Source organism: Larus michahellis, chromosome 3 (genome assembly GCF_964199755.1).
Source record: "Larus michahellis chromosome 3, bLarMic1.1, whole genome shotgun sequence".
Classification (NCBI taxonomy): Eukaryota; Metazoa; Chordata; class Aves; order Charadriiformes; family Laridae; genus Larus; species Larus michahellis.
Genome location: NC_133898.1, coordinates 119,482,668 through 119,507,102, shown reverse-complemented (window position 1 = coordinate 119,507,102; position 24,435 = coordinate 119,482,668). Strand labels below are relative to the sequence as shown.

The window sequence follows — 24,435 nt, the reverse complement described above, 5'->3', positions numbered from 1 at the left end:
GAGATTTTTCAGTAGCAGGTTTTTTTCAACTATTTAATACAAATTTCTTGCAGTTTTTGTTGCATTACAATATTTTTCATTACTTTTGAAATTCAGTGGCAATGTAATATACCTTTATGTGGAGACTACCAAGACAGTTTCTCTGAACAGAGTAATTTTTATGTTGTTATTCTGCTGGTTCCTATTAGATTCATATGCACATACATATTTAATATTTTATATCCTTGCATCTTTGTAATGCTAATTGTTCAGTAAGAACAAAACACATTTAGGCTAACTTTCCCTTTTGGTATTCCTGCACTAACTATGGGAAGAATTAACCTTAATTATCTGTGAAGCATCACATACACTTACAACACTCTGAAAGTAATAAGCCAAATTTTGAAGCTTCTCCAAAGCTCAAAATATTCTATGTCCCACATGAGTATATTGGTGCACAGCAGTACTGAGGGACTCCTCTTTCTAAGGTATAGGTTGATCCATCCTATTCTTTGTTGTTTCTCCATCTCAGAAAAAGTTCAGAGCTCTGTGCCTCAGTTAATGTAAGTGCACCTCAGCTACTTACTTAATGCATTTTGCAACAGAGAACGTGGCAGCCACCTGAAAAATCAACCCTCTGCAGAGGCTAAAATTGATGGCCATCCTCTGGTTTTACTCGGTCTTCCAGTCAACTCCTACGGAGTTTGATCTGCTTGTGTAGAAACTCAGTCACGGCTTCAGCATTTGGCCCAATAATAATAAAAATTTAAAAAAGAAGAAAAAAAAAAAAGTGAAGCCTCTCTTCAAGGAAAATATCAACATCACAGTATCTTCAATTCTCCATTGCCCAGCGTCTAATTTAGTCACTAGACAAATGAAAGAAAATGAGCGTTTAGAAACACTATGGACTTCTGTAAGGTCCTCAAGTTTCTCCGGCACTCCTTTGTGCTAGGCTGAAGGGCTGGCTTTCCTTTTAAATAGCCAGAGAAGATCCAGTTTGAACCAGAGCAGGATTAGCTGGCTGCATAAGAAATCCCTGGAGAGGAGAGGAACGCACAGAGCTGCAGCACTCTGCCAGGCAACGAGCACCGCTCCAGCCCATAGTACAAACCAGGAAAGCTGCCATCACCAACAGATGAGCTTCAGAAAAGAGGAGCTGAAATAGTTTAATACACTGGTGCCCACACGCAGTGTCCACCCTACACCTCTGATGGGCGAAATACAGCAGAGGAGAGCATGTCCACACATCTCCTTTGCTTGGCATTACAGCCCTGGACTGGGAACCAGTGCAGCTGAGATGCTGCTCACATTTGCTCCTACCACCGAGGCAGCAACCTCCAGCAAAGGAGCCGTGCTGACAGCAGGGAGCAAAAACTTCTAAAGACCACCACAGACCTTTGCTTCAGTGCCCACAAAACAAAGGCTCTGGGGAAGCCACCAGGGTGGTTTTAATCACTGCAGGATCCTCTCCAGGCACCAGAATTTCTCAGGTTCGCAATGGCAGAAGAAGTGGCTAAACGGTTCAATAAGCTCCTGTCCTGCCTACACCAGACTCTTCATCCTGGGCCTCGTGATTTAGACCTTTTGGGACCTGATAGAGCTTGGCCATGCTGGACACTGGGAAAATATAGGCACAATGGGATTAATTTATTTTCACAAACTAAAAATGTATTGTGCTTTTGGAAAGAAATTCATAAATATTATGCTTCCATGGAGTAAAAACAATATGTACCAATATAATTTCTGCCCCAACTTAGGAAACATGTTTCCAAATCCAAGATTACATAAATGTGTTAGTGAGCACAGTTTTACATGTACGTAATTCATTCTTTTTCCTGATGTATTTGCAGGTCAAAATGACATGTGTGATAGTTCTTACATGTTTGTAATATATCTCTACCTGAAAAGCAGCAAATTATAAAAGCAGATTCTGCATAAGCTATCAGATTGCTGCAGAGGAAAAAACAACCGATAAAATAAAAGAACCTCCCCGCAAAACCAAACAAACACTGATCTCACATTTAAAACTGTTTTCCTGACTTTTTCTCTCAAAAAATGCATAACATTAGTTGTGTAAAAACTAAACCACCATATGAGGCATATTTTAAAGCCTCATATAAACAATGAAGCTTTTATGGCATCCTCAGAGCAAAGAATGTCCAAATATGGCTGAGTTAAGTACCCTGAGAATTAACTGCTCTTAATAAATTCACTGAAGTTTGTAAGTCCACATTTACCAAGAATCAGAAGAGAAATAAAGGGAAGGGAACATGGTTCAACTCATTTTCCTGTACCATTCTCTAAAGATGTTGTGTTATAAACTTCCTCCATATCTTGGATGCTGGAGGCGTCTGTGGAATCTTGGTCGCTGACTACAATTCCTACCGAAGAAAGGCTAGAAATGAAGGAGTGCATCTTTTTTGCATAAATATCCCTAATGTTAAAATAAGGTAGGTCATTACATTTCTCTTTGCGATCATTGTTGCATTGGTCTGGATCAATATCTTTTTGTTTTTGATAGTACTTAGAGAACTTATTGAAAATAATGGTGATTGGAAGTGCTACTACTAGTATTCCGCAGATAATGCACAGGGTGCCAAGCAGCTTTCCAGCAAGCGTGACCGGGTAAGTGTCCCCATAACCAACAGTGGTCATGCTGATGGTTGCCCACCACCAGCAAACAGGGATGCTGTGCAGTTCTGATGAGTCATCATCTTTCTCCACTGAGTAGACAAGCACTGAAAAAATAGAAATCCCAACTGACAAAAACAAAAGCAGAAGTCCAACTTCCTGATAGCTATGTCTCAAAGTGGCGCCTAAAGACCGCAGTCCTACAGAGTGCCTGGCCAGTTTCAGGATGCGAAATATCCTCATTAACCTCAGGATCTGAACCACTTTCCCCATGTTTTCAATATCTTCACTTTCTTCTTCCTTCGTGTCCACAGCCAACGTGGCATAAAATGGGATAATAGAGACAAAATCAATGATATTCAGTGGTTTCTTCCAGAACTTCTTTTGACTCGGAGCAGTGATGAGCCTGATTACTAGCTCAGCAGTGAACCAGATGATGCACGTAATCTCCACAGCTTCCAGCACAGGGTCTTCAATCTCCCTGTCATTGGCATCCAGCCTTTGAAACTCTGGCATGCTGTGAATGCACATGGCCACGATTGACGCCAGGACGACACTGAGGGACGACACGGCAATTAACTTGGCAGACAAGCAGTATGCAGGATTTTCCATTCTGACCCAGATCTTCTTTCTTATTTCACCAAAACACAGATTGTCAAACTTTTCCAGCTCTTTATCAAATATGGATGACTCTTCGTTAGAGGAGTCTATACTTCTGTCATTGCTCTTCTGATCCCAGTCTTTCTCAGGACCTTCTTCTTTCCTTTCTTGGTACCGATTGCTGCAGCAGGAATCAATAAACAGCTCATTTATCCCCCAGTACTCTATTTCCTGGCAGAAGGAAAAGACACAAAGTTCTTCCATGACATGAAGTTTGCCCGTGTAGTAAAAATTCAGAACATATCGGAACAAGGAAGGATTCCTGTCAAAGTAATATTCCTTGTCTGCAACACTATAATCATCACACAGTTCTAGAATAGCCTCTTCCGAATGGCATTTGAGAAGTTTCCCGAGTCTGGTATGGGGAAATCGGAGCAAGGTGCTTTGATCCACTGATTGTTTAAAGCCACCCACATTCAAGTTGATAAGTTCTGCATCTTTGCCGGGTCTGCGGAAAAATTCACCATAAACCATTTTGAACAGAAGAGTTCTACTTCCACAAGATTACATTGAACCTGGAAAGAACATAAGATACTGTTAGAGCATTTGATTCGGTTTTGCTCTTGTGACACATTCTTTTTTCTGTCTCTGGTTACTGTGAAATGCTATAACAAAAAAGAAACTAAATGATGAATACCATTATTCAGCATTTCACAGAAATAGGTTTAAATCAGTTTGATGGTTTAACACAGCTTCAGCAAATTTGAAAGCAATGGGTTCTGGTTTTGGTCTCCTTAATTTTTTCTAGTGTGGAGGAAGAATGCCTAATTCATCAGTAAATCAGTTTCTGTTCCGCTATCACATTGAAATTAATAGTCATGAAATAAGTTTACTTCAATGATGTAAAAAATCTTTAGTTTAAAGACAGAAAACGTGTCAATCCACCAAAACATTTAGGACAAAACTTAAGAGCAGGTGTCTCTCAATTACAGTTTCAGTAAAGTTGTATTGATTTATACGATGTTGCAATTTACAATCCACTGCTTTCAATGTTATCTGATTGAATATGGTCTGCAATTACTTCTGTTGTCATATGAATTAATTTCTTTCTAGAGTCATCCACAGAAGAGCATTCCGTATTCTTGAAAACATACCAAATGTGCATTCGGAGCTTTCCAATTCCTGGCTTCAGAGTTATGTCTAGCACATATTTTGGTATCTGCACTGGCTCAGGATATTTTTCTACCTGCCTTCCTACTCACCTGGAGTGCCACAGCCCTCTAACGACCTTGGTCAGTTCCAGAAGCAATTCCTATTCTGCCACAGCATAGCCATAACCACTATGGTAATGCCGACAAGTTGGTGTTGAAATGTCATTTCTGGAAACAGGAGCTTCCAGACATGGAACTTCCAGAGAAATGTTGCCTCAGCAAGTACCTGTAGATACCTGCAGAGAGATGGAAGGACATTTCAATGTTTCATATTTTACTGTAAGTTAAATCATTCAGCTGAAACTGAATTCAAAAAGGCAGATACAGTTACTAGCAAATAAGTTAACTTTTTCAGGAGAACTTCACTCTTGCTTTCCCTCTAAGGAACAGTTGTCTTCAAGCCAAAACTGGCAGTTCTTACACTTGTCATGAGATGATACATAACTTCTGATCATGAGGAAAGCAATTTTTTTTTTATCTCTCACACTTAAACATTAATTGATGTATACTAAGCTAATTTATTTCAATTTAATATGGAAGTCAATGAATTTTAAATGTGACGAGAGAGCATCGTAATTCTCTAGTCCTAACAGATGGACCTATATCATGCAAAGAAATTGCTTTGGTGCTCTTTAATGTCTTGGGGAAGCTACTCAAGGAACAGACTGCAATTTCTATACCTGTCCATCATTCAGTGCTTCCTGCAACAGCACCAATTATGATTCAAAGTTGGGACATGTCTGAATATTTTGAATAGTTTGAATATTTTTTTGCTGCTCTTCAAGGTCTCCTGACTCAGTTAATGAAGGTCATTAAGGTTATATCTATTTCCATGTTCGTAGTGTGTGCACCATGGTTGCATCCCTGCTGTATGTCGGCATGAGAGAGGAGCGCCAGCACTGTTTTACATAAAAGAAACCTGGGCATTTTCCTCAAACCAGAGTCACTGTAGACTTCAATAAGTGCCAGAGTAGATGGTTGGGATACTGGGCCTCATGGGTGAGCACCAGTTTACAGCAACAGAACAAGCAGGAGGCAAAAGAAAGAGATAATCCCACCCCACAATTCAGCTTTCATTCAGCCCCAGGTACTTGCATTAATGGCCTAGTTCTTTTGAGCCATATAAGCCCCACTCTCTGAATTTGTAAAGACAGCAAGTGTTTTCTTTCTGTAGCATCACACAGAAGACTAGAGCCATGGGATCTTGTGGAGAAGGGAAGACTCCACTGAGATATGACCTCTTGATATGAATCAACTGTGAATATCCTGAACAGAGATAAGTCTGCATCGCCACCACTGCTAGCTACAGCTCCATCAGTCACCCAAAATAACGCACTATGAAAACTCTTAGGCACCTCTATCTAATCCAGAACTGACTTCCTTATGATTTTTAAAACAAAATGACTGAACTGGTTGCATCACAGAGGTGGAACCATTTTCCAGCTACTGACCCCAAGTCTATCATCCCAGATGGAAGGATCCAGAGAGGCTGCTTGCCTTGGAGGGACCCACTGTGATGCAGAGCTCCCAACCTCCTTTTACGGCAGCAAGACCTAAAGGGAGACAACCCCATCCATCCTGCTTCATAGTAGGGTCAACCCTCATGCACAATTTTGTCCTTGTCACTTTTTGATTATAGCAAAAGATGGAAATGGGAAAAGCCTTAAAAACTGGGTTCAAACTTCTGATTAAACACCAAGGAGAGGGGAAGGAAAGGCAGATACAGAACCATGCTGGGAGGGAAAGCGCCAAACTGTCCAGAGAGCTGAAGAGTTTATCAGACAGAAGTTGAAACCCTCCAGCTGAGACTGTTTCATGGTATCTATAAAATGTGATGGAGAACACCTACTGTTTAGAGGAACAGCAACTCCGTGTAACTGCCATGAAGGAAAGGACTTCTGTTGCCTTCTTGCCACTCCAGTGCCTTCCAGACAGGGTGAGAACAGAGAAATAGATCTCTGGGAGGTCGTGGTGGCAGGGTTTCAGGGCACAAGTTAATGCACATCAGGTTTTAATACACATCCATTTTTCTGTGTAGGAGGAGGTTACAAAGGACTTTCTGAGCCATGATCTTCTCACTCACCTCACCTTTAGCTTCCCCACGTGCAAGGGTTTCTTTAGGTTTGCCACAAACATCACTAGACACCTACTCAGTGATGTTCTCTCTTACTATTTTCGTCGTATTACTTTTTGATAGTCCTTCACACAAGCAGGAACACAGGGTCTGATGCGATAAACCTCACGTATTCTACTTGTGCTTCTTCATGGGACTCATTCCAACCAAAGCTACTGAAAATCTCATAGGAATCTCCCTGTGTATAACAACTACTGACGCATATAACACATGAACAACCAGGCCCAGAAGATGCTGAAACGACATATTTGCTCTGGTAATTAATTCTGCAAAAACAGATCTCTATCCAGAGGGAGCTTTATTTATAAGAAATAAAAATGTTATTCTGAAAAATAGGAAAAAGCATTTCTTTCTCTGGCCACACTACAACCCTCTTTAAACAACTTATCTTAAACCCAAATTAGTTTGAAACATTAATTTTCCTGTGTGCGTAGCCTACTGCATAATCAAGATAAAGTTCTTGTTCTGCTAAGACACAGGGGGGTGGGGAAAGCCCTACATGAGACATACTGCTTTCTAGCTAACCAAGACAAGGAATAGTCAGCTTTTACGGCATGATAAACTGTGTACACAGAAGTGATTTTACACCTTATTTTGAAGACAGGTATTTACTAGCTAATGGAATGATTGTAAGACCCAGTTGCTCCAGGCATTTCCCAAGGCTCAGCTGTTAGGAATGATTAAGACATAAAATAACAGCACTGATCTCTGCTCACAGATGAAGGGCAGCAGGACTCAGCTGATAAACAGTACCACACTTATGATCTAAAGCCAAGCTGTGTTTTTACAACACTATAAATTAAAAAAAATAAATAAAATAAAATCAATCTCAAGGACTGGGGGGATTAGAGGTCAAACTATATTCAAAACCAAACTGACTCTATTTATGGATTAATTTCAGTGAGTAAAATCTCTAATTCGTTTTCAGTAATTCATTAAGATGAAAGCACTAGCAATGCAAACTAATACAAAAACCAGGCAAGATCTCGTGTTACCTACAGGCATTTCTGACCGTAACAAAACCCAAGCAAGTTTTACTTAGAAATAACTAAAGCAAGAACTTAGTGCTCAGCAAATCCTCCATACACTAGACTCTGACTTACTGTTGAGACAGCAACATAAAACCATATTGATTATGCAGATGATATTCATAATGGTGCCTCCATGTAATTGCTCTGTATAATAAATTCAGTGAGCAACAATTTACTGCTTTGTTTTGAGGGCACTGTGGTCATAATTTGTGCAAGATACAGAGAGAAAATGGATCTTGCTTAGGAAGGCCATGGTCCAGAACCTGCTATAATACCACTATTAAGTGATTTTTAGATTAAGACAAGAACATACAGGAAAGTTTCATGATAACTATGTCGAGGGGAGCTTCATGATCTGAAGAATGTCTTGTTTGACTTGCAGGGACGTTGATCCCTGAGCCATGGACGAGGACATTGTTGTGCCAGGCACCATCAGAACAATCTGCGGCATTTAAACAAGTGACTCCGGCCACAGGGCAAAGACCACAGATGATAACTTCTGTCTCAGCACAACATGCTCTCTACTCAAGGGAACCCTTTACTCACTCAACTGACTTTTTAACTCAAGGGTAAAACTGTGTTTAGCTGGAAACGATGCTTTCCTGGAGTGCCAAAGCCTGTGAACATCCTAAGAACACAGAGCTACCACAAACTTTGCAACTCTCAACTTGAAGTGCAACATTAGCCTCTTTGATCTTCTGTAAACAACAAGTATTCATATATAACATAATAAACTGCTAACCATTCCAAAGCACACACTTCTTGCCCTGGAGAGAGTATAAGAGAGTAAGCAAACACATACCAGATGTTAGTTACTTGGTTGCTTTAATTGCTTCAATTGTTTCAATGAGCTACTGGATAAGAACTCATATAGAATAGAAAATGAAACAAAACACAAAAGAATGATGCCTACTGGAAGAATCAACTTTATTTTCCGAGACGATGGAAAAAACCCCAACAAATAGAAGTTCCAAATGTTAAGCTTGAGGGCCAAATAAAAGCCAGTCATAAGGAAAGCTGTGTGAAAAGGATACAAACACTACAATAAAAAACAAAGCAACAGGATCCAACTCTTCCCAATCCAATTTGGAGATGGGCTCCAGCCAGCGCTTCTGCAGTCATACATTGTTGGTGAGGCCACAGGCCCATTGTCTGGCTTGGAAGGGGGATAGCAAATTTCTGGGCTTTTAGCACGCTGTGAAATCCCTAAAGCTCACAAAAGGAGAGTCACAGAGGCAGAGTTTATACATACGGTCCCTTTGAGAGAGCTATGACACAGATGTATAACATACCCCAAAGTGCTGTGGTTTCCAGTCTCTTCTGGAACAAATCCCTAAAAGATTTTTAGTGGCAATGTGGATCCCCATACCACAAATTTATTTGTCAGCAAAGTTTCTCTTTCTCAGTTATCTTTCACATATTATCTACGCAAAGTCCCCGTACTCTGTGAGGTCCTGTATCACAAGCCTCAGCATATCTTTTTTGATGTGCTGCACATTTGAGCATGGTAGTACCTCAGCTGCTGGTAATTCCAAATTGGTACAGTTTCAGCTTTTGTTAGCATTAATCTGTCTGTGATTATCCGGGCACAATAGAAAGTAAGTTGAACTGATTTACAGTTGGATAGACTATGTTGTGCTTTGCTACTTAAAATATTCAAAGACAGGACATCCCTACAGATTTTGTACAAGTTTGCTTCACAACTATGTTTTCTACAGCCTTACCTCCTACTTGCTACACAGTAGCACTTCATAAACCTCTCAAGACTAAGAAAGTTCACATTTTAGGATCATTTCCTCTAAATTGAAAGCATATGAATAAAAAGGGACAAGTCCTGCTCACACTGACGTCATGAGGGATACAATACTGACGTGAACTTGAAAGGGCAGGCAAATCCCTGTAACTCTACAAACTATTTATAAACAGAGCTCAAGGATAATTTTTCCCAAAGAATCTGACGATCTTGGTAGATTTCCATTTTAGCATTCCCAATTCAGAAAACTGAATTTTGAGCAAATTCACTCTAAACAGTCTTAATTGGGCATCCAACCATCCCCAGGCACCAGATTTTGCCTCCTAATGATGCAGACAACCACCTGGGCTCTAACTTCTGCTAATTTCCTAATAGTTAAGAGGTTCTACAAATTACAAACGTGCAGCTTTAGACACCTAAGTACTTTTAAAAAGCTGTGGATATGACCCTAACAAACTTGAGCTCAGGATCAACATTTTCACTGATTTTTTTTAAATGTTTGAATTTGTCCATTCATCATAGGGCAAATACTTGTCTAATGCATCACCTAAAAGTACTGTCTATGCTTTCTGACTCACTGAGCATAGTAAAACATCTAAATGCATGTATAATTTACTTGATCAATCACAATTAAGGATTTGGACTGAAATCCAGTTAGTATGACTTAAGCTATTGCCTGTCAGCTGGGCAGTAATAACTGCTTTAGCACACATAATTAAACCTAAAAAAATGTAAGGTAATATTACTTGGCACAGCCTCTTTCATTGTGAGATAAGCTGTAACCATCAACTCTCCTTTTTAATATTTGACACAGTTAACTGTAAAATCATTCGCAAACAGCCTGTGGAGGCAGAGGTTAACTTTAAAAAGCCAGCACAAATAGCAAGACCATCTAAAGAAACTGCTCTGTGGTTACGGACATTCTGTGAGGCAAAGAGGATAAATTCATCTACTAAATTATTTGCTCAGCTGTAATTTATTTTTTATATTTCATTGGCAGTGACATCCTTTATCCAGAATATTGCATTAAAATGCCATGAAAATAATAGAATTATGCAACTACATTTCTCTTAAAATAGATTCAATACAACCTCTCAGGAGACCTTAGGTAACTAAAGTTTGAGTTGAAATATCCAGGGCCAAATTTTGTTCTGACGTTACTTCCACATATGCCTACTTGGCTAAGTTCACCCCGGTACAATTCTACTGATGTCACCAAACTGTTTCAGAAACTGAATTTGCACCAAATGTTCGTGCATCTTTGTAATAAAACGTAGATGACAAAGAAACGATCATCATTTGGAAACAACAGTAGCTGATAGGAGCACTGCTGCCAACAAAACGCAGAATTATTTAAATACCTGTATCTGTGGAAAAATAGTCTTCAAGGCAAAATATACTTTCTTTGAAAAAAATCACCTCCTCCAAAAGACTGCATAAGAAAGAAATGGAAAAGAACACAATCCGAAAGAACACAAGCAAGAATAGAAGAATAAGCACCTCCGGCCCACGGCTCATACTGTTTAGCTTAGGCACATGTTTTCAGGAGGGGTGAATCATCTACTGGAGAAACCCATCTCTATTGACTAGATAAGCAGCCTACGTGACTAGTGTCAATAAGGCGTCTAACTTGCATATGGCCAATACTAGGTAACATGAATCCTCCCAAAGTTAAATTCTGCTGGTTTTCACTACGAGGATGCTGGCAAGGACAGAGTATATGCCAAGGGGTGGGTAGGAGAACGGGGCAAGGAAAAACAGTGCTGGTTGTAGCATCAACATGACAGAAGCTTCTTTGGGAATGCAGTCAGTGATCTAATTGGCTTTCTTATACATGTAAAGAGCAGGGACCGAGATCTAATATCACCATAAGAACGTCATCTTGTAAAATGATTTAAGGAAAAGGGAAAAAAAAAAAAAAGAAGAAAGAAAGAAAAAGGTATCTCCTTCCTAACTTGAAAAGCTCCTGGAGATAACACACATTATGACAGTTAATAAGGCTTGCACCTTGCAACATTCCCAAAGGCTCTGCAATTTATATTCTGTTCATATAAATTAAAAGATCATTATCCACCTTAACTAAGTGGAATTTACAGATTAAAATGCCTTTACTTGAAAATCTACCCGTAAATCCCCACCAATTAAGCAAAGTTATAATGCCGCACTTACGATACCTGTTGGCTTCCAGACAGCTGACCACATTAAGCATTTCCTTGAGCTGTATTGTCCCAATTGCTGAAGTTCATGAAAGTAATTAAGAAGATAAGAAGATCCTCAAGGCACTATTATGACCAGGTCAGCATTGCTGTGGTTTGATGGTAAAAAAATTTTCGCTCTCCAAGTTAATTTTTTGGCAATAACCTTGTTTGACAGGTCATCTCAATGACAACCATCAAGAGCACAGTTTCAAAACAAGAAGTACTCTTTGAAGTGAACATTGTAACTTGCAGGTCAAAGGATCTCTGCAATGAGTGCAGTTTCTATAGATTCCCTTCCTCAAATTAATATTCTGTACCCCATTCTCCACTGAATCCTACATTGTTGCCATTCGAGTACTTCTCCAACAAGCGTGACGAACGAAAAAAATCCTATTGTTATGCCTATTAGGTAATTTGTAGTACCATTAGTGGCCAAGAACATCTGACAATGATCAGATGCTTTTCCATATAGGAAAAATGACATGGAATAAATGTACATCAATGTATTTCTTTAAAAAAAACAACACCTGCATTCTTCTTTCATCATTAGATTAGTCTAGAGTCTAAGGAAGTCCTCAGCGAAAGTCTATTTCATGAGGTAGTTTGGCTTTGAAAGGTTAATTATCTAAGCAAATAAGATGATGCAGATACCCAGACAGATAAAGCAGCAGATCAGCTGTCCATGAACAAGCGCAGCCCACGTCCCCTTGCACCATGACTCTCTCCACGAACTCCTCAATACCAAGCACATTCCAAACCAGGTAGTGGTACCCAGAGACACAGGGCCCAGAGCCAGCAGTCAAACACGTTCTCACAGACTAGCCCTATAGCAGGTAATTTAAAAAAAAAAAAGTGATTTATAGGAGTCCCCTCACAAACAGAAAGGACAGTCTCTAACTGGACTCAGTGGCAGGTTCAGTAGTCCCTTTAATATGCGTGCTGCTGCTGTTATCCAGAAAAACTAGTCAGCTACCCCGTTAATGATCCTACAGAGGCTCATTTTTCCTGAAACATGACATCTTCAAATATTTCTTCATCTAAAAAAAAAAAAAAGGCACATTTAGCTAGAGTAGAAAATCTAAATATTATTCCTGCATGTATAGTGCAGTTTCAAGAGTCAGTGGTAGCATTGGGAGGCTATGATGGCCAAGGTGAGAAACTGCACAATTCATCCCACCACTACCAATGCCCCCAGGCCTAACATAAAGGGATGAACAATTAGACGTGATATTTTTTCTCTAATACACAGGTGCACGAACCATTTAAGACTCTCCTGAGTTTTCAAGAAGAGTGTTAATGGTTCACAAGCCTCTGCACAGGGGTGAATTATACCCACAGTGAACCATAATTCTTCCATGTTAAAGGAAGGCATATGGAGTTTGGTGAAATTCAGAATGTTCTTATCTCTTGTGGAAGGGGGACAGAGAGTTAAAATTAAGATTTAACTTACTGCCAGGAACATTGACCTGATATTTAAAATTTTCCATTCATTAGTCCAGCCTACAGTTTTGTGATTGTAAAGGAAAACTAGTTATTCTCATTTCTCTCTTTGGAGTCTGAGGAATTGTCCTCCAGTTCCCAGCACCGATGATTCCTGATGCTGCAGGACTGTTGATCATTTCTGCTCCTAGATTATCTCTTCCCCCTCCTAATCTTTCTTTTTTTTTTTCCTTTTTAGAAGCAAGACAATGCTTCTAAAGGACACAAAGTCCAATCACAACAGTCAGATTCACTGGGTGAAAAAGTTGTTCTGAACAACGACAAATCTACGCACTCCATAAAGCAGGGCCTTTCCACCTTATGCTGGGGAAGAGACATCTATGAACATACAACTCAGGACTACACTGTAGTACATCATAGCAGAAAAAAACGTTAGGAGACATGTGAAATCAGCCCTGCCTGTGCCACCAATCACGCCTTCCCTAGCACTTAGCCACAGGACCAAAATAGCTAAAAGGGCAATTTGGCTGCAGATGGCACTGTCCTAAACCACTCAGTTGGCTACCCATAACTTTTGAATCCATTATAGTTTTATTCTAAAGTCTTGCCTTTGGGATAAGCTGCTTAAAAAAAAAACAACAAACATTTCCCACAATGTTGTTATGGGTGTCTCTCAGTCACTTTGGCTATTTTTATTTATAAATTAAATGGTATACGTTAGTAATATACTATCAACTACAGAAATTAGGTCGCGAATGGACCTTGAAGAGTAATATAATTCAATCCCGCCCCCACCTCAAGGCAGGATCAGTTTTTCTTAAACAATTTCTGACAGATGTTTATTTAATCTCCCACGATAAACCCTGCTCAAAAAGGTTGTGGAATCTAGTCCAGTGCTTGAATGCCCTTCTTCTCTCAAAATTATTCTCCTAACATCTACTTAAGTATCTTGTTCAGTTCAGGCCCGTGGATGTGTATACTTAGAGTAGGTTTGGAATGGGATGGAGTCACTGAGGATGGACAGCAGAAACAGGCTGTCTACAAATTCTTCATAACAGTTCGGTTTCTTCCTTTGCTATATATCAAATTTTACTTGGCAGTCTGAGTAGCTAAAGTTACATGGTATTTATTTTTTTATGTTTTGAAAAAAGTCTATTAATCTCAGACATAAACAAAGGTTTTCTTTACCATGGTGAAATTCTGCAAGACGCTTGCAGAGTCTCTTAGGCAACAAGAACACAAGCAATTGTTGTTGTGGATATTTTGGGTGAAACCCTCAACTGAAAAGCTGTAAAAACCTTTGTGTTTGAAGCATGTTAATTTCATTAAAAGGAGTCTGCGTTGTTCAAAAGAAAATTCTCTTGACCCAAGACAACTCTGAAGAAGAGCTCCAGATCTCACTTATTTAAGTCCTGCAAGTCTGCTTCGATCCAACAATCGCTTTCAAAGCATCCAAATAACTTTTACAGCGTGTGAGCATGCATGACATGAGGCCACACATTAAGGGAGGATATGTGGAGGCAGATGGAGAGAATATCTGCAAGGGAGACCTTCTTGAGCACAGAAACCTCTGGATGCAAAAAGGAGTTGGGGACAGCCTTCCAGCCAACACTGGGAGCAGCTGGTCCAGCATGCTACAGGTCAAACCAGCCAGCTGTGTCCAGCAGGTACCATCTCTGAATGGGAGACAGGCTGTAGCATGGTGCTACAGAAACGTTAGATGTAGACCAAGCCCTGGGGACATACTGCTCGGAGCCACTGTGTAAACCTCTGGAAGCCTCAATTTCTTGGAGCACTCAGATTTTGAGACACATGCTCACCACTCCTATATTGGACATCACTTTGTTCTACTCCTCCTCTTGACTTTCCAGGTAGCATCACGAACTAATTTGTGTTGAAAAGGTCCTTTGGAGGCCATATTGTCCAACTCAATCTGCAAAGCTGGTCCAGTCAGAGCAGCCTGTTCAGGGCCAATTGAGTTTTGAATATCTCCAGGATTTCCCAAACTCTCTGGGCAATGTGGGCCAGTGCTGAAACCCTCCGATGGTGAAAATAGTCTAATCAAAAGCTCTTTTGTTCCAACTTGGGTTCACTGGCTTGCATCCCATTGCTGTGCATCTCTGAGAAAAGTTACACATTAGGCAACTGTAGACCACAGTAAAGTTTCCCCTGCAACTTCTCTTCTCTAGATTGAACGAACCCATCTTTGTCAGCCTCTCCTTGTACCCTGTGTGCTCCAACCCCCAACTAACTTGATGGCCTTCTACAGGACTCACTCCAGTACATCCATGTCTGTAGCAGAGAGCCCAAATCTGGACACAATCCTTCAGATGCAGTCTCACGGTGCCAAGCAGGGAGGAATAACTGCTGCTGTGGAACTGCTGGCTACAGCCTTGCTAATAAAGCCCAGAATGCAGCTGGCCTTCATTGCGAGGGCACACTACTCACCCATGTTCAACACGTTGCCTACCAGGATGCCCATGTCCTTCTCTACTGAACTCCTTTCCATTCAGTCAGTCCCACAAACTGCACTGTTGCCTGGGGCTACTGCAGCCCAGATAGAGTTTCTCCAAGATGTTGAAATCCCGTTTAACAGTATCCCATCAGCGTATCAGTGTAGTATTAGCCATCTCAGTCCTCAAAAACTAAAGGTATTTTCCTCACTTACTTCAACTTTGCTGTCCCCACAAAGCATTTAGCAAGAAAGGACATTGCCAGAAAACGTGTGAAGCAAGTACATGGCAGGCTAAGATATAAAATTGCATCACTGCACCACTGTTAAATTGCATATTGATAGAAATAGCTGAGGCATTGTCATGATACACAAAAAGGAACAGCCAGCAAATAAGTTTTTCACCAAATAAGCATCAGTCCTACCAGTGCAATTCATCTCGGCACCTGTCAATATGATTACCCATCATTTTTTCGGGAAGTGTTGAGTAGCTACTAACACCTGGATTTACATATGCAAAATAATACCGCACATTGGCACAATCCGTAAGGTACTGCAATGTGTAGGCTGGATTCTGGCAATGTCAATACATGGGTTTGCACAGCCCATAAAAATATAGCCATTTACTCAACCCAGTGTCAGGCCCTATAAAGTTATTCAGGTATAACTTTGACTATTGCCTTCCAGTGACAGAAATTTTGGAACAGAATATAAAGCCAAGCCAAATTAGAAGGAATTTTGGAAGCCAGAAACAGCCCTTCCTCTCATTCCTTCTCCCACCTTGTTTTTACAAACACTTTTTCTAATGTCTAAGATGACCCATACAAAATCCAAGAAGAAAAATGAAGAGAGGTGGCTGGGTAAATCCTCATCCCCCAAAATCAGCAGAGATTTTGCAGAAGACTTTAATAGGATGAGGGATTTCTTAGGTTTTTGCCTGGGATAACCTTCAACTAGAAAGATTGATAAACTCCCACAACAAGCCCCAAGGATTTTGAAGGTACCACAAGACGGAGGCAGTTCATACCAACAGGTCCAGAGGAAAACCTGAAAATCTGATCACATATCTTCAGAGAAAGAATTAGATTTAATTAAGCATATGCGGTGCATTGGAAGAAACTAATTTAAGAGCAATAGATATTTGGTTTAGTTGGTATTTTCCCTTTATAAGCTGCTGCTTGAAGCAAAGTACCACGAAGCACCACTTTAAGCTAAAACCTGTTTGGCCTTAGCAGCAGCACTAATCCAAAACTCACTAGGAGGAAGAAGACACCTGAAATTACATTTCTTTCTTTTTGTCTACATTGGAATGAAATACTTCAGTATGTGCTCAGTAAAACCTTGGAGAGAAAAATGACGACTTCTGCCTCTCACTTCATTTGTGCAGCACTTTCCCACAGGTCCCAGGGGCCCCGAAGATCTTTAAAGTTCAGACTTCGTTTCTGAATACATAAACACTTGATATCAGCTGAAATCAGTAAGATTTATCACTAAGAGAAACCTGTCTGATTGCCTAAGACTCAAGTCGCGGGCCTGGGGCCAGGAGCTGTCAAAGATGCCAGCTGAGACTCGGTCCAAAGTTTTCAGATAGAGGTGGATAAACACAAGCAAAAAGAGCCTCTTTCAAGTCACACTGGACTTCTTACAAGCTAATGAATAAACCTGTGCTTAAGTATTACCTTGAACTGGAGCTTTTGCTCAGCGCCAAGGAGAACTGATAGCTTAAAAAGGCTGAAACACATTCCCTGCCTCTAGCATTTACAGAAAACCTCAGAAAAGGCTGGCTTCAGGGCCAGGAGATGGATGGAGCATCCCAGAGAGCCAGGAATAAGCACTTTGCCTAGCAGCAAGTGTTTTCAGATTAAGCTTTTCTCATTTTTAAGTATACCAGGTTTCAATGTGTCCCACCACAACTCTTATTTGAGCGTTAAATAGACTATGAGACCTGGAGAGATAGCTTTTCCTTAGCTTTTTATTTTTCTGTCATCCTAAAAAATTAATCAAAATTAGTGGGGAAAACTGCTCTCTGCCTGGCCTAACACACAGCAAACAGCAGAACAAAATCACAACTCCCTGAAAAAAACAGTTTACAAAAAATGAAGCCATAAACACCGTTACTATTCCCAGACTAATGGCACCGAGCAAAAATACCAGCAAGGACCCAGGCTATCCCCCTTGTTCAGCTCAAGCTTTTAGCAATTTCATGGGTGAATTAAAAGAGCGGTATTGATCCAAACCGCCAGTGCAAACGTTGCACTGGACTGGGAGACACACAGATCTTCTCAGCTTAAGGAGAACATACAAGGCAGCATCCTTTTCAGCTGCTTACTCAGAGAAAAGGCGTCTGCCACTAAAACGTCACGCTGAAACCGTCATTCAACGCTTGTCACTAGCGAGGGCTGAAACATGGAGGACTTAAATCTGTGCTGCAGTAATGAGTTAGTTATTTTCAAAATCAAAACCTAACTTATGACTCTATTTGTTCTTCTTTCAACTGGCAATAAATAGAGTTCATAAAACTACAAAGCAGCTTTGGAAATGTAATCCACTTAAATTAGCGGTTATTATGATTCAGATAACTGAAGAATTTTAATTGAAAAAAAAAGAAGATAAAAGATATAATAAAAACCTTCAATAAAAAGGAGTCTTCTTTGGGAGATATCCAATCCTTCACCGCCCCCCTTTTAAATGTACTGATTGACAATAACTGTACACTAAAGTAGTATTGTAGATTTATCATTGCACCTCACAAACTATGAGGTCGATTTTTCTCCCCCTTAAGTTAAAAGTGACTTTTCCTTTCCCTCTGCAACACGCTCTCCCCTGGCATCACGAAGGTTTCTGAGCCGAAGCTTTCACAGCAGTTAACACCGCTGGAAGCAGCACCAGCTCCTGTCAGCTCAAGGAGAGTTGGTGGAAGAGGAGCAAGGAGCAGAGCAGAGCTATCAGAAATGCTGCCAACTGTTATCAAACTACCCAGGCTGTGCCTTAACTCCTCCATGCAAACCAAAGCTGTTCATAGATTTTTCCCCGAGTTGGCTTTCTGCCTCCCCCAGGTAACTTGCCCGTGGTTACATCAACAGTAGCAATCAATTTGTTACGCTCAGAGAAAAAAAGAAAAAAAAACAAAAAAAACCAGAGAAATATAAAATTCCCCCTATACATGGCAGAAAATTGCTAATACTAAGTTTTACATGACTATTAACAGGTTTTGTCCATAAATCTCACAGCACTTTATTAACTTAAAACTGCTGTGAGGCAGAGATGCCTTGAGCTCCGTGATTTGGAAGCCGAACCTGTGACTTGAGAAGTGACCTGTTCAGTGTTACGTAGCAGGTCAGCATGTTCTGCTTCAATGTTCTCAAGTCCATAAAGCCCCTGTCTTTGCTTTGCTTTTAGTGAAAACTGAAGAAGAAGGGCCAGCAGCCCTCTGCACAGGTTGAGCTCTGAGCTAGCACTGGACTAGAATGATTAAAAACATGGAAGAATTAACCTGTTTTTAAGATGTCAGGTGGCATCTAAATTGCTTTTCCAAGCTGATGAACAAAGGACAAAAGTGTACAAAAGATAAGGAAAAAAAAAGGAAAGTAAAATTCTCTCTGTCTCAGATGATCAATATCCTGTCATCCTTAAACCAGCCACGCTCCGTTTTGTCCATGTGGCCTTTGCTGGTTTTTACTGGCAGGCTGGTAAGACCCAAATATTCCCAAAAAAGGGAAAAGTTCATGTATTAGACTTTACCCCAAGACAATCCTCTTCAAAGCACGGGCAGCTCCAGCAGAACAGCGACCCTTCCAGGGCACGCACACCTTGCCAGCACGAGCCCTTGCAGGGTGAGAGGGGACAGCTGCGTTTCTTGCTGCTGCTGGCAGAGGTAAGGACGGTGCAATGCACCACACGCGGATCGATTCTGCTGGATCAAAATTGGGCACCTCCCCCTACCCAAGTTCAACCTTCAAGACATAAATGGCAACAGACACAGAGCAAGCTGAAGCCAGGCTGATGTCTGCAGTCAGGGCACGTGGCTGTCCTGAACGGAGAGACCAAAGGGCTGAGCCGTAACAGTCTCCCCTTGTGCCACCTCCCAGCAACCCCTCAGCAGCCAGGAGAACCAGGAAATCAAGATCTCTCACCTCAAGGCAAAATGGATAAGGCACTTGAGCGTGAAGGGCAAGAAGATGAGCTGGAGAGCTTGTGGATAAAGGGATGGGAAACAGAAAATCACGCTAAGAGCAAGGACATAAGGAGTACCTATCAGACAGATATCAGTGAGGGAAACAATTTAGAGAGGCCAAAATGAGTGAAGCCTTCCACAATCCTTTGTATCAACGTTACCAACACTTCAACCACAGACCACCATGCTCACTCCAGACTTGTCCTTGCAGAATAACGCATGAAAATCAAGGTCTCAGGCTTGAGAGCAAATGGCCTGAATCCAGAGTAAACTAAGCTCCAAAATAAGAGCAGTGACCACAACGGGACCTTCTAACATAAGTGATAAAGCTCATCCCTACAGAAGACAAATCTCTCTTGAAAAAAAGATCATGACTGTGGAATGAGCTCCCTCAGAAACTAAGGACCAACATGGTCAACACCATCTTCCCTCTCCAAGCAGGATAAATATTTTAGAAGTCATCTCTTCCAGAGCAGAATGAAAAACAAAAGAAAGGAAAACCATTACAAGCAACTCTCCCATACAGAAGTGCCTTCTAAGAAAAAATGGGCAAGTTACCCAGAAATGACAGATGACAGCAGTTTACGGTTGTCAGGACTTCAGATATGTTATGAATGATGGTAAGACAAATTCAAATAAAATGGAAAGTAGAGTATAAGAAGCATACATAAAATATGGAAAAATAAAACGGGCCAGAAGGAAATGGGGTGTAAAAAGAATAAATGGTAAAGAATGGAGAAGCATACTGGGGTTACACCTCGGAGCAGATGATCGCCTGACATTAACTGGTGCAGAACTATTGAGAGGAACTGGTCAAGGACAATTTCTGTCAGCTGAGGATTTGGCTCTCTACACAGAACCAGACAAGGGCAATCACACAGCATCCTGCCTGGTTTTCAGGGGGTGCTTTCCCTCTCGGAAAATAAAGGAGAAAAATAAGATGGTCTCATAAATTAAAAAGGAGAAAGAGGCTAAACAGAAAAAAAAAATATATGAAGAGCAAGAAATAAGAATAAAGAGAGGGGGCAAAGGCAAGATAAGAATAAATATCCACAGGTTAGTGGAATACATTTTATTTATTCATGAGCTCTGTTTTATTATGTGTCCTTGGCAGACATCCCATAACTGAAAATTTGCAAGGCAGGGAATGATGTGAGTTTAGAGACTTGAGCCTTGTTTCTAGTCATTAGCCTTGGGCAGATCTTCTTAACATACGTGCCCCAGTAGCAAGTAAACAAGTTCTTTAAATCCAGAGCCTATAGGCAGGAGGCATGCTCCAAACAAACGGGCTTGGCCAGAGAGGGATTCCAGGAGAAAAGACACAACCTGCTTTCCAGTAACCGAGCTGAAGGACAGGCTGTTAGGCAAGAGATTGCCCAACAGGATACAGTCCGCTTCTCACGCTGACCCTAGCTCACATCAGACTCTGCAGAGCATCCGCCTTTCCCACGCACTCCTTGTTAACCGGCACTTATTTTACCTGAGAGCGTGCGGAGGCTCAGCTTGCCCGGCTGGCAGGGAGGAGGGATGCACAGAGCAGGCAGCCACCGGAGCAGCGGTCCCTGGCAGCCATCCCAGCACCGAGGCAGGCCAACGTGTCCAACTCCGGCTTCGCTGGGGGCTCAGCCGGGACAAAGAGCACCCCTCTGGCAGATGCACCCAGGCTGAGCGGGGAAAGCCGGCTGTCTCCGCTCTCCGGGTGGGTTTACGGTGCCTCTGCAGCTCAGCTCAGTCACTGCTCAGCCCGGTTTTGCATGGAGGCTGAAACTGGCCCACGGTCTTGGCACCTAGTATTAATAGTTGATTTTACCTTGCCTATAGCTGTAATTGCACAACTAAGGCGATATTGCTGGCTTAATACCAATTTATCATCTGTTCAGGTTTGAGATGTTTTCACTCTTCTTGCCCTGGGAAATTTCCTAAGTCCTAGAGAGGGTGAGCAAAGAAATGCTTCACCTTCTGTTTCTACAGAGGAGATTTTAGGAAAACATCTGACCTCACCTGTCTCAGGAATAATGCTAGGGATCACACTGGAGTTTGCACCAGCTCAGCTAAAAACCTCTGTTTATTGATTTCTTTTGCCCACACTCACAAATAGGAAGTTGACGGGCTGCGACCATTTCTGTGGGTTGCCTTAATGCTGAGACTGATAACAAGACATAGACATTTAGACACAGCATTCAAGGAAGGTCTTTTCAAAAAGAGCTTTAATGTCCTCTGCTATGAATACGTATAGATTTTTCTTATTTTAAGATCAACTTAAATCTTTTCAGCCTGTGTAAAGAAGGTCTAACAGACAAGTAAAAAACTGTGACTTAGGAAATTTGGATACTATTTCTGGACCTTCCCCATTCTTCAGTTCCTGAAATTGAAAAAAAAAATGAAATCATGATACTGCATCTCTTTATAAAAAGAACTGCTTTGAAATCTATAGGTAACAAGCACCATGTAAAAGTTCAGTATGATTACTGGCAGTTATAACTCTTTTATCATCATTTAGCTACCTACCTATATACAAATAATTTACACAATTTCAGAACATAAAATCATTTGTCTACCCACAGTGCTATCTCAGCAGAAGTTTAAATACAGAAACTAAGAAGTTTTTTCCTTATTAGCCGATTGTCTTCCACTCGCCCAAGTACTATCTTTTTGAACAGTGAAATCTAGAAAAGTAGAAGGCAATGAGGAGAGGATGCAGTTCCCTATAAAAAACCCTCCATTCTCATCACAAATGATTACTGGTTTTTCAACCCCACTGCAATGGGCAGCTTCTCCCTAGCAGCAGATACCAAATACTTTTTCAGTAAATCTGAAAAGCCACCTCTACTTCCTACTGAGTTTAGGATATCAACACTGATCATATCCTACCAAAACTGTGGATGACTTAACTCTGGAGCAGAGAAGGATTTTGGAAAACACTGCACTTGTGACCAAGGAAAATAAGAACGCATGGCCTGGGACATGCTTCTAAAAATGAGACCTTCCCAAGGTATCACCAGTCGGACACACAGAATTTGGCTCAAACATACCTTCGGAAAATCCTGGCTCAAGTACAAAGTGTATTCTAGCCTCCTCTGTCCTCTTAGGATGTTAGCCTGAGTACCTTATGCCATCTATTGGCCTAGACCAGCGACAGATGCTCTGAGGAGAACTTTAATTCTGGGAAAGCGACTGTGTTAAAAGGGATCTGTCGGTAGATCTGTAAATTCTGCTAATGGAATCAATACGCTGCCGCTGCTCAGATCTTGAGGTCTACCTTCCCCAGCAGACACTCTGAGTTCAGCTCCCAGAATAACCAGCAGTTGGGCTTTGCATTAGGCAAAAGAGAAATAGTATTGACACAGGGCGCTCTCACGGGTGAGAACATCCAGAAACTGCGCGGTGAGGATTTTCACTGTCTTGCAGAAGCACACAGGAAAAGTTTTTATAGTAAAAATAGAAAGCCCCTTCAAAAATCAACCTGGATGTAAAATCAGGGAAACTATCCCCAACTTGGTAAGTCTACTTTAAATCAGCCACGCAGAGAGAAGAGACTTCTCCCACATTTCTTTAGCCGCAGAGGCTCCTGTAGTAATTCCCGGCTGCTTAAACCTAGTTTACTTTTTAATCTAAACGTGGTTTTAAAAGGCAAAGGCAGAGCTCTGCAATGCGAAAGGGATTCAGAGACACCTCTATTGACCAAGCCAGTAAAGTCGGCAGGAAAACCGAACCGCCCGGCCGCCCCGTCCCCTCCGCGGGGGCCAAAGCGCTCCCCACCGCCGCCGCCTCCCCGCAGCCGCCTCCTTTCGCTGGGGGGGGACGCAGAGGGGCTGCACGTCCCGAGCCGGAGAGTTCAGGGCAAGACTTCGGCAGAGCAACGAAGCCCGCCGGGGATGCACCCCCCCACCCTCCTCTTCCTCCTCCTCCTCCTCCTCCTCCTCCTCCCCCGGCGCTGCCTACCTGGAGCTGCGGGCCGCCGCCGGCCGCTCCGCCCGGCTCCGCGGGGCCGCACCGCGCAGCCCGGGGTGGGAGGGGATGGAAAGCGGCGGCGGGCGGGCTCAGGCGAGTCCCCACCCCGGCCTCGGGTATCCCCGGCCCCCGCCCCGGCGCCCCGCTCCCGTCCCGGCGCCGCAACGGAGCCGGCACCGTCCGGGCGGGGCGGGAGCCGCGCTGCCTCCGCCCCTCGGGGTCCCGCACCGCCCTCGGGGGGGTCCCGCTCCCCACCGCGGCGTCCCGCAGCGTGACTGAGAGGTGTCGCCTTGCCTCCTGCCACCGCTGCCGGGGTGTCCTGCATCGCTCCCGGGCGTCCCGCTTCATGCCCCGGCGGTCCCGCTCGGTGTTACCTGCAAGTTCCGCAGCGGCCCCGGGGGATCCTGCCCCGTGGCCCCCGGGGGGGGGGGTCCCGCACCGTCCCCGGGGGTCCCTCTCCTCTCTCGCAGAGTTCCCGCACTTTGCCTGGGGTTCCCGTACTTTGCCTAGGGTTCCCGCACCGCATCCGTGGGGTCTCACACCGCGCCCGGAGAGTCCCCGCTCCGCGTCTCGCGGGGGATCCCGCTCAGTGCGGGGGAGTCCCACAGCCCGGCCCCGGACCCCGTCCCCGCAGCACGCCTGGAGACCTGGCTGCCCCGCTCCTTCCCGTGGCCACCTACCAGGCAGTTCCCCGCTCTCCCACGAGTGGGAGGAGGACGCGGGGCTGGGGGCAGCCCGCCTGGGGAGGGTGATGCTGCCGGGGCCGGGCCGTCGGCGCGGGGGTGGGGTGGGGGGCAGCCTCCTCCTGCGGAGCCGGTTCTGCTTGTGCCGCCGGTCCCCGCAAACTGGGCTGCTCGGCTTTTACCTTCCCGCCCTTGTGC

General features: G+C 42.8%; 1 protein-coding gene across 1 annotated transcript; it reads right to left on the bottom strand.

Annotated features, from left to right (window-relative positions):
• Nucleotides 1–1,633: 1,633 nt before the first annotated feature.
• On the bottom strand, nt 1,634–24,435 carry KCNS3 (potassium voltage-gated channel modifier subfamily S member 3). Its single transcript, XM_074578365.1, has 3 exons — nt 24,235–24,435; nt 4,473–4,657; nt 1,634–3,785 (listed from the first exon to the last, which is right to left on the bottom strand). The coding sequence occupies exon 3, from the start codon at nt 3,742–3,744 to the stop codon at nt 2,260–2,262; it is 1,485 nt and encodes a 494-aa protein (XP_074434466.1). The 5' UTR covers nt 3,745–3,785; nt 4,473–4,657; nt 24,235–24,435; the 3' UTR covers nt 1,634–2,259.

Excerpts from the sequence above, each read along its gene's own strand:
- KCNS3 (XM_074578365.1), bottom strand. The coding sequence starts at position 3,744 with ATGGTTTATGGTGAATTTTTCCGCAGACCCGGCAAAGATGCAGAACTT.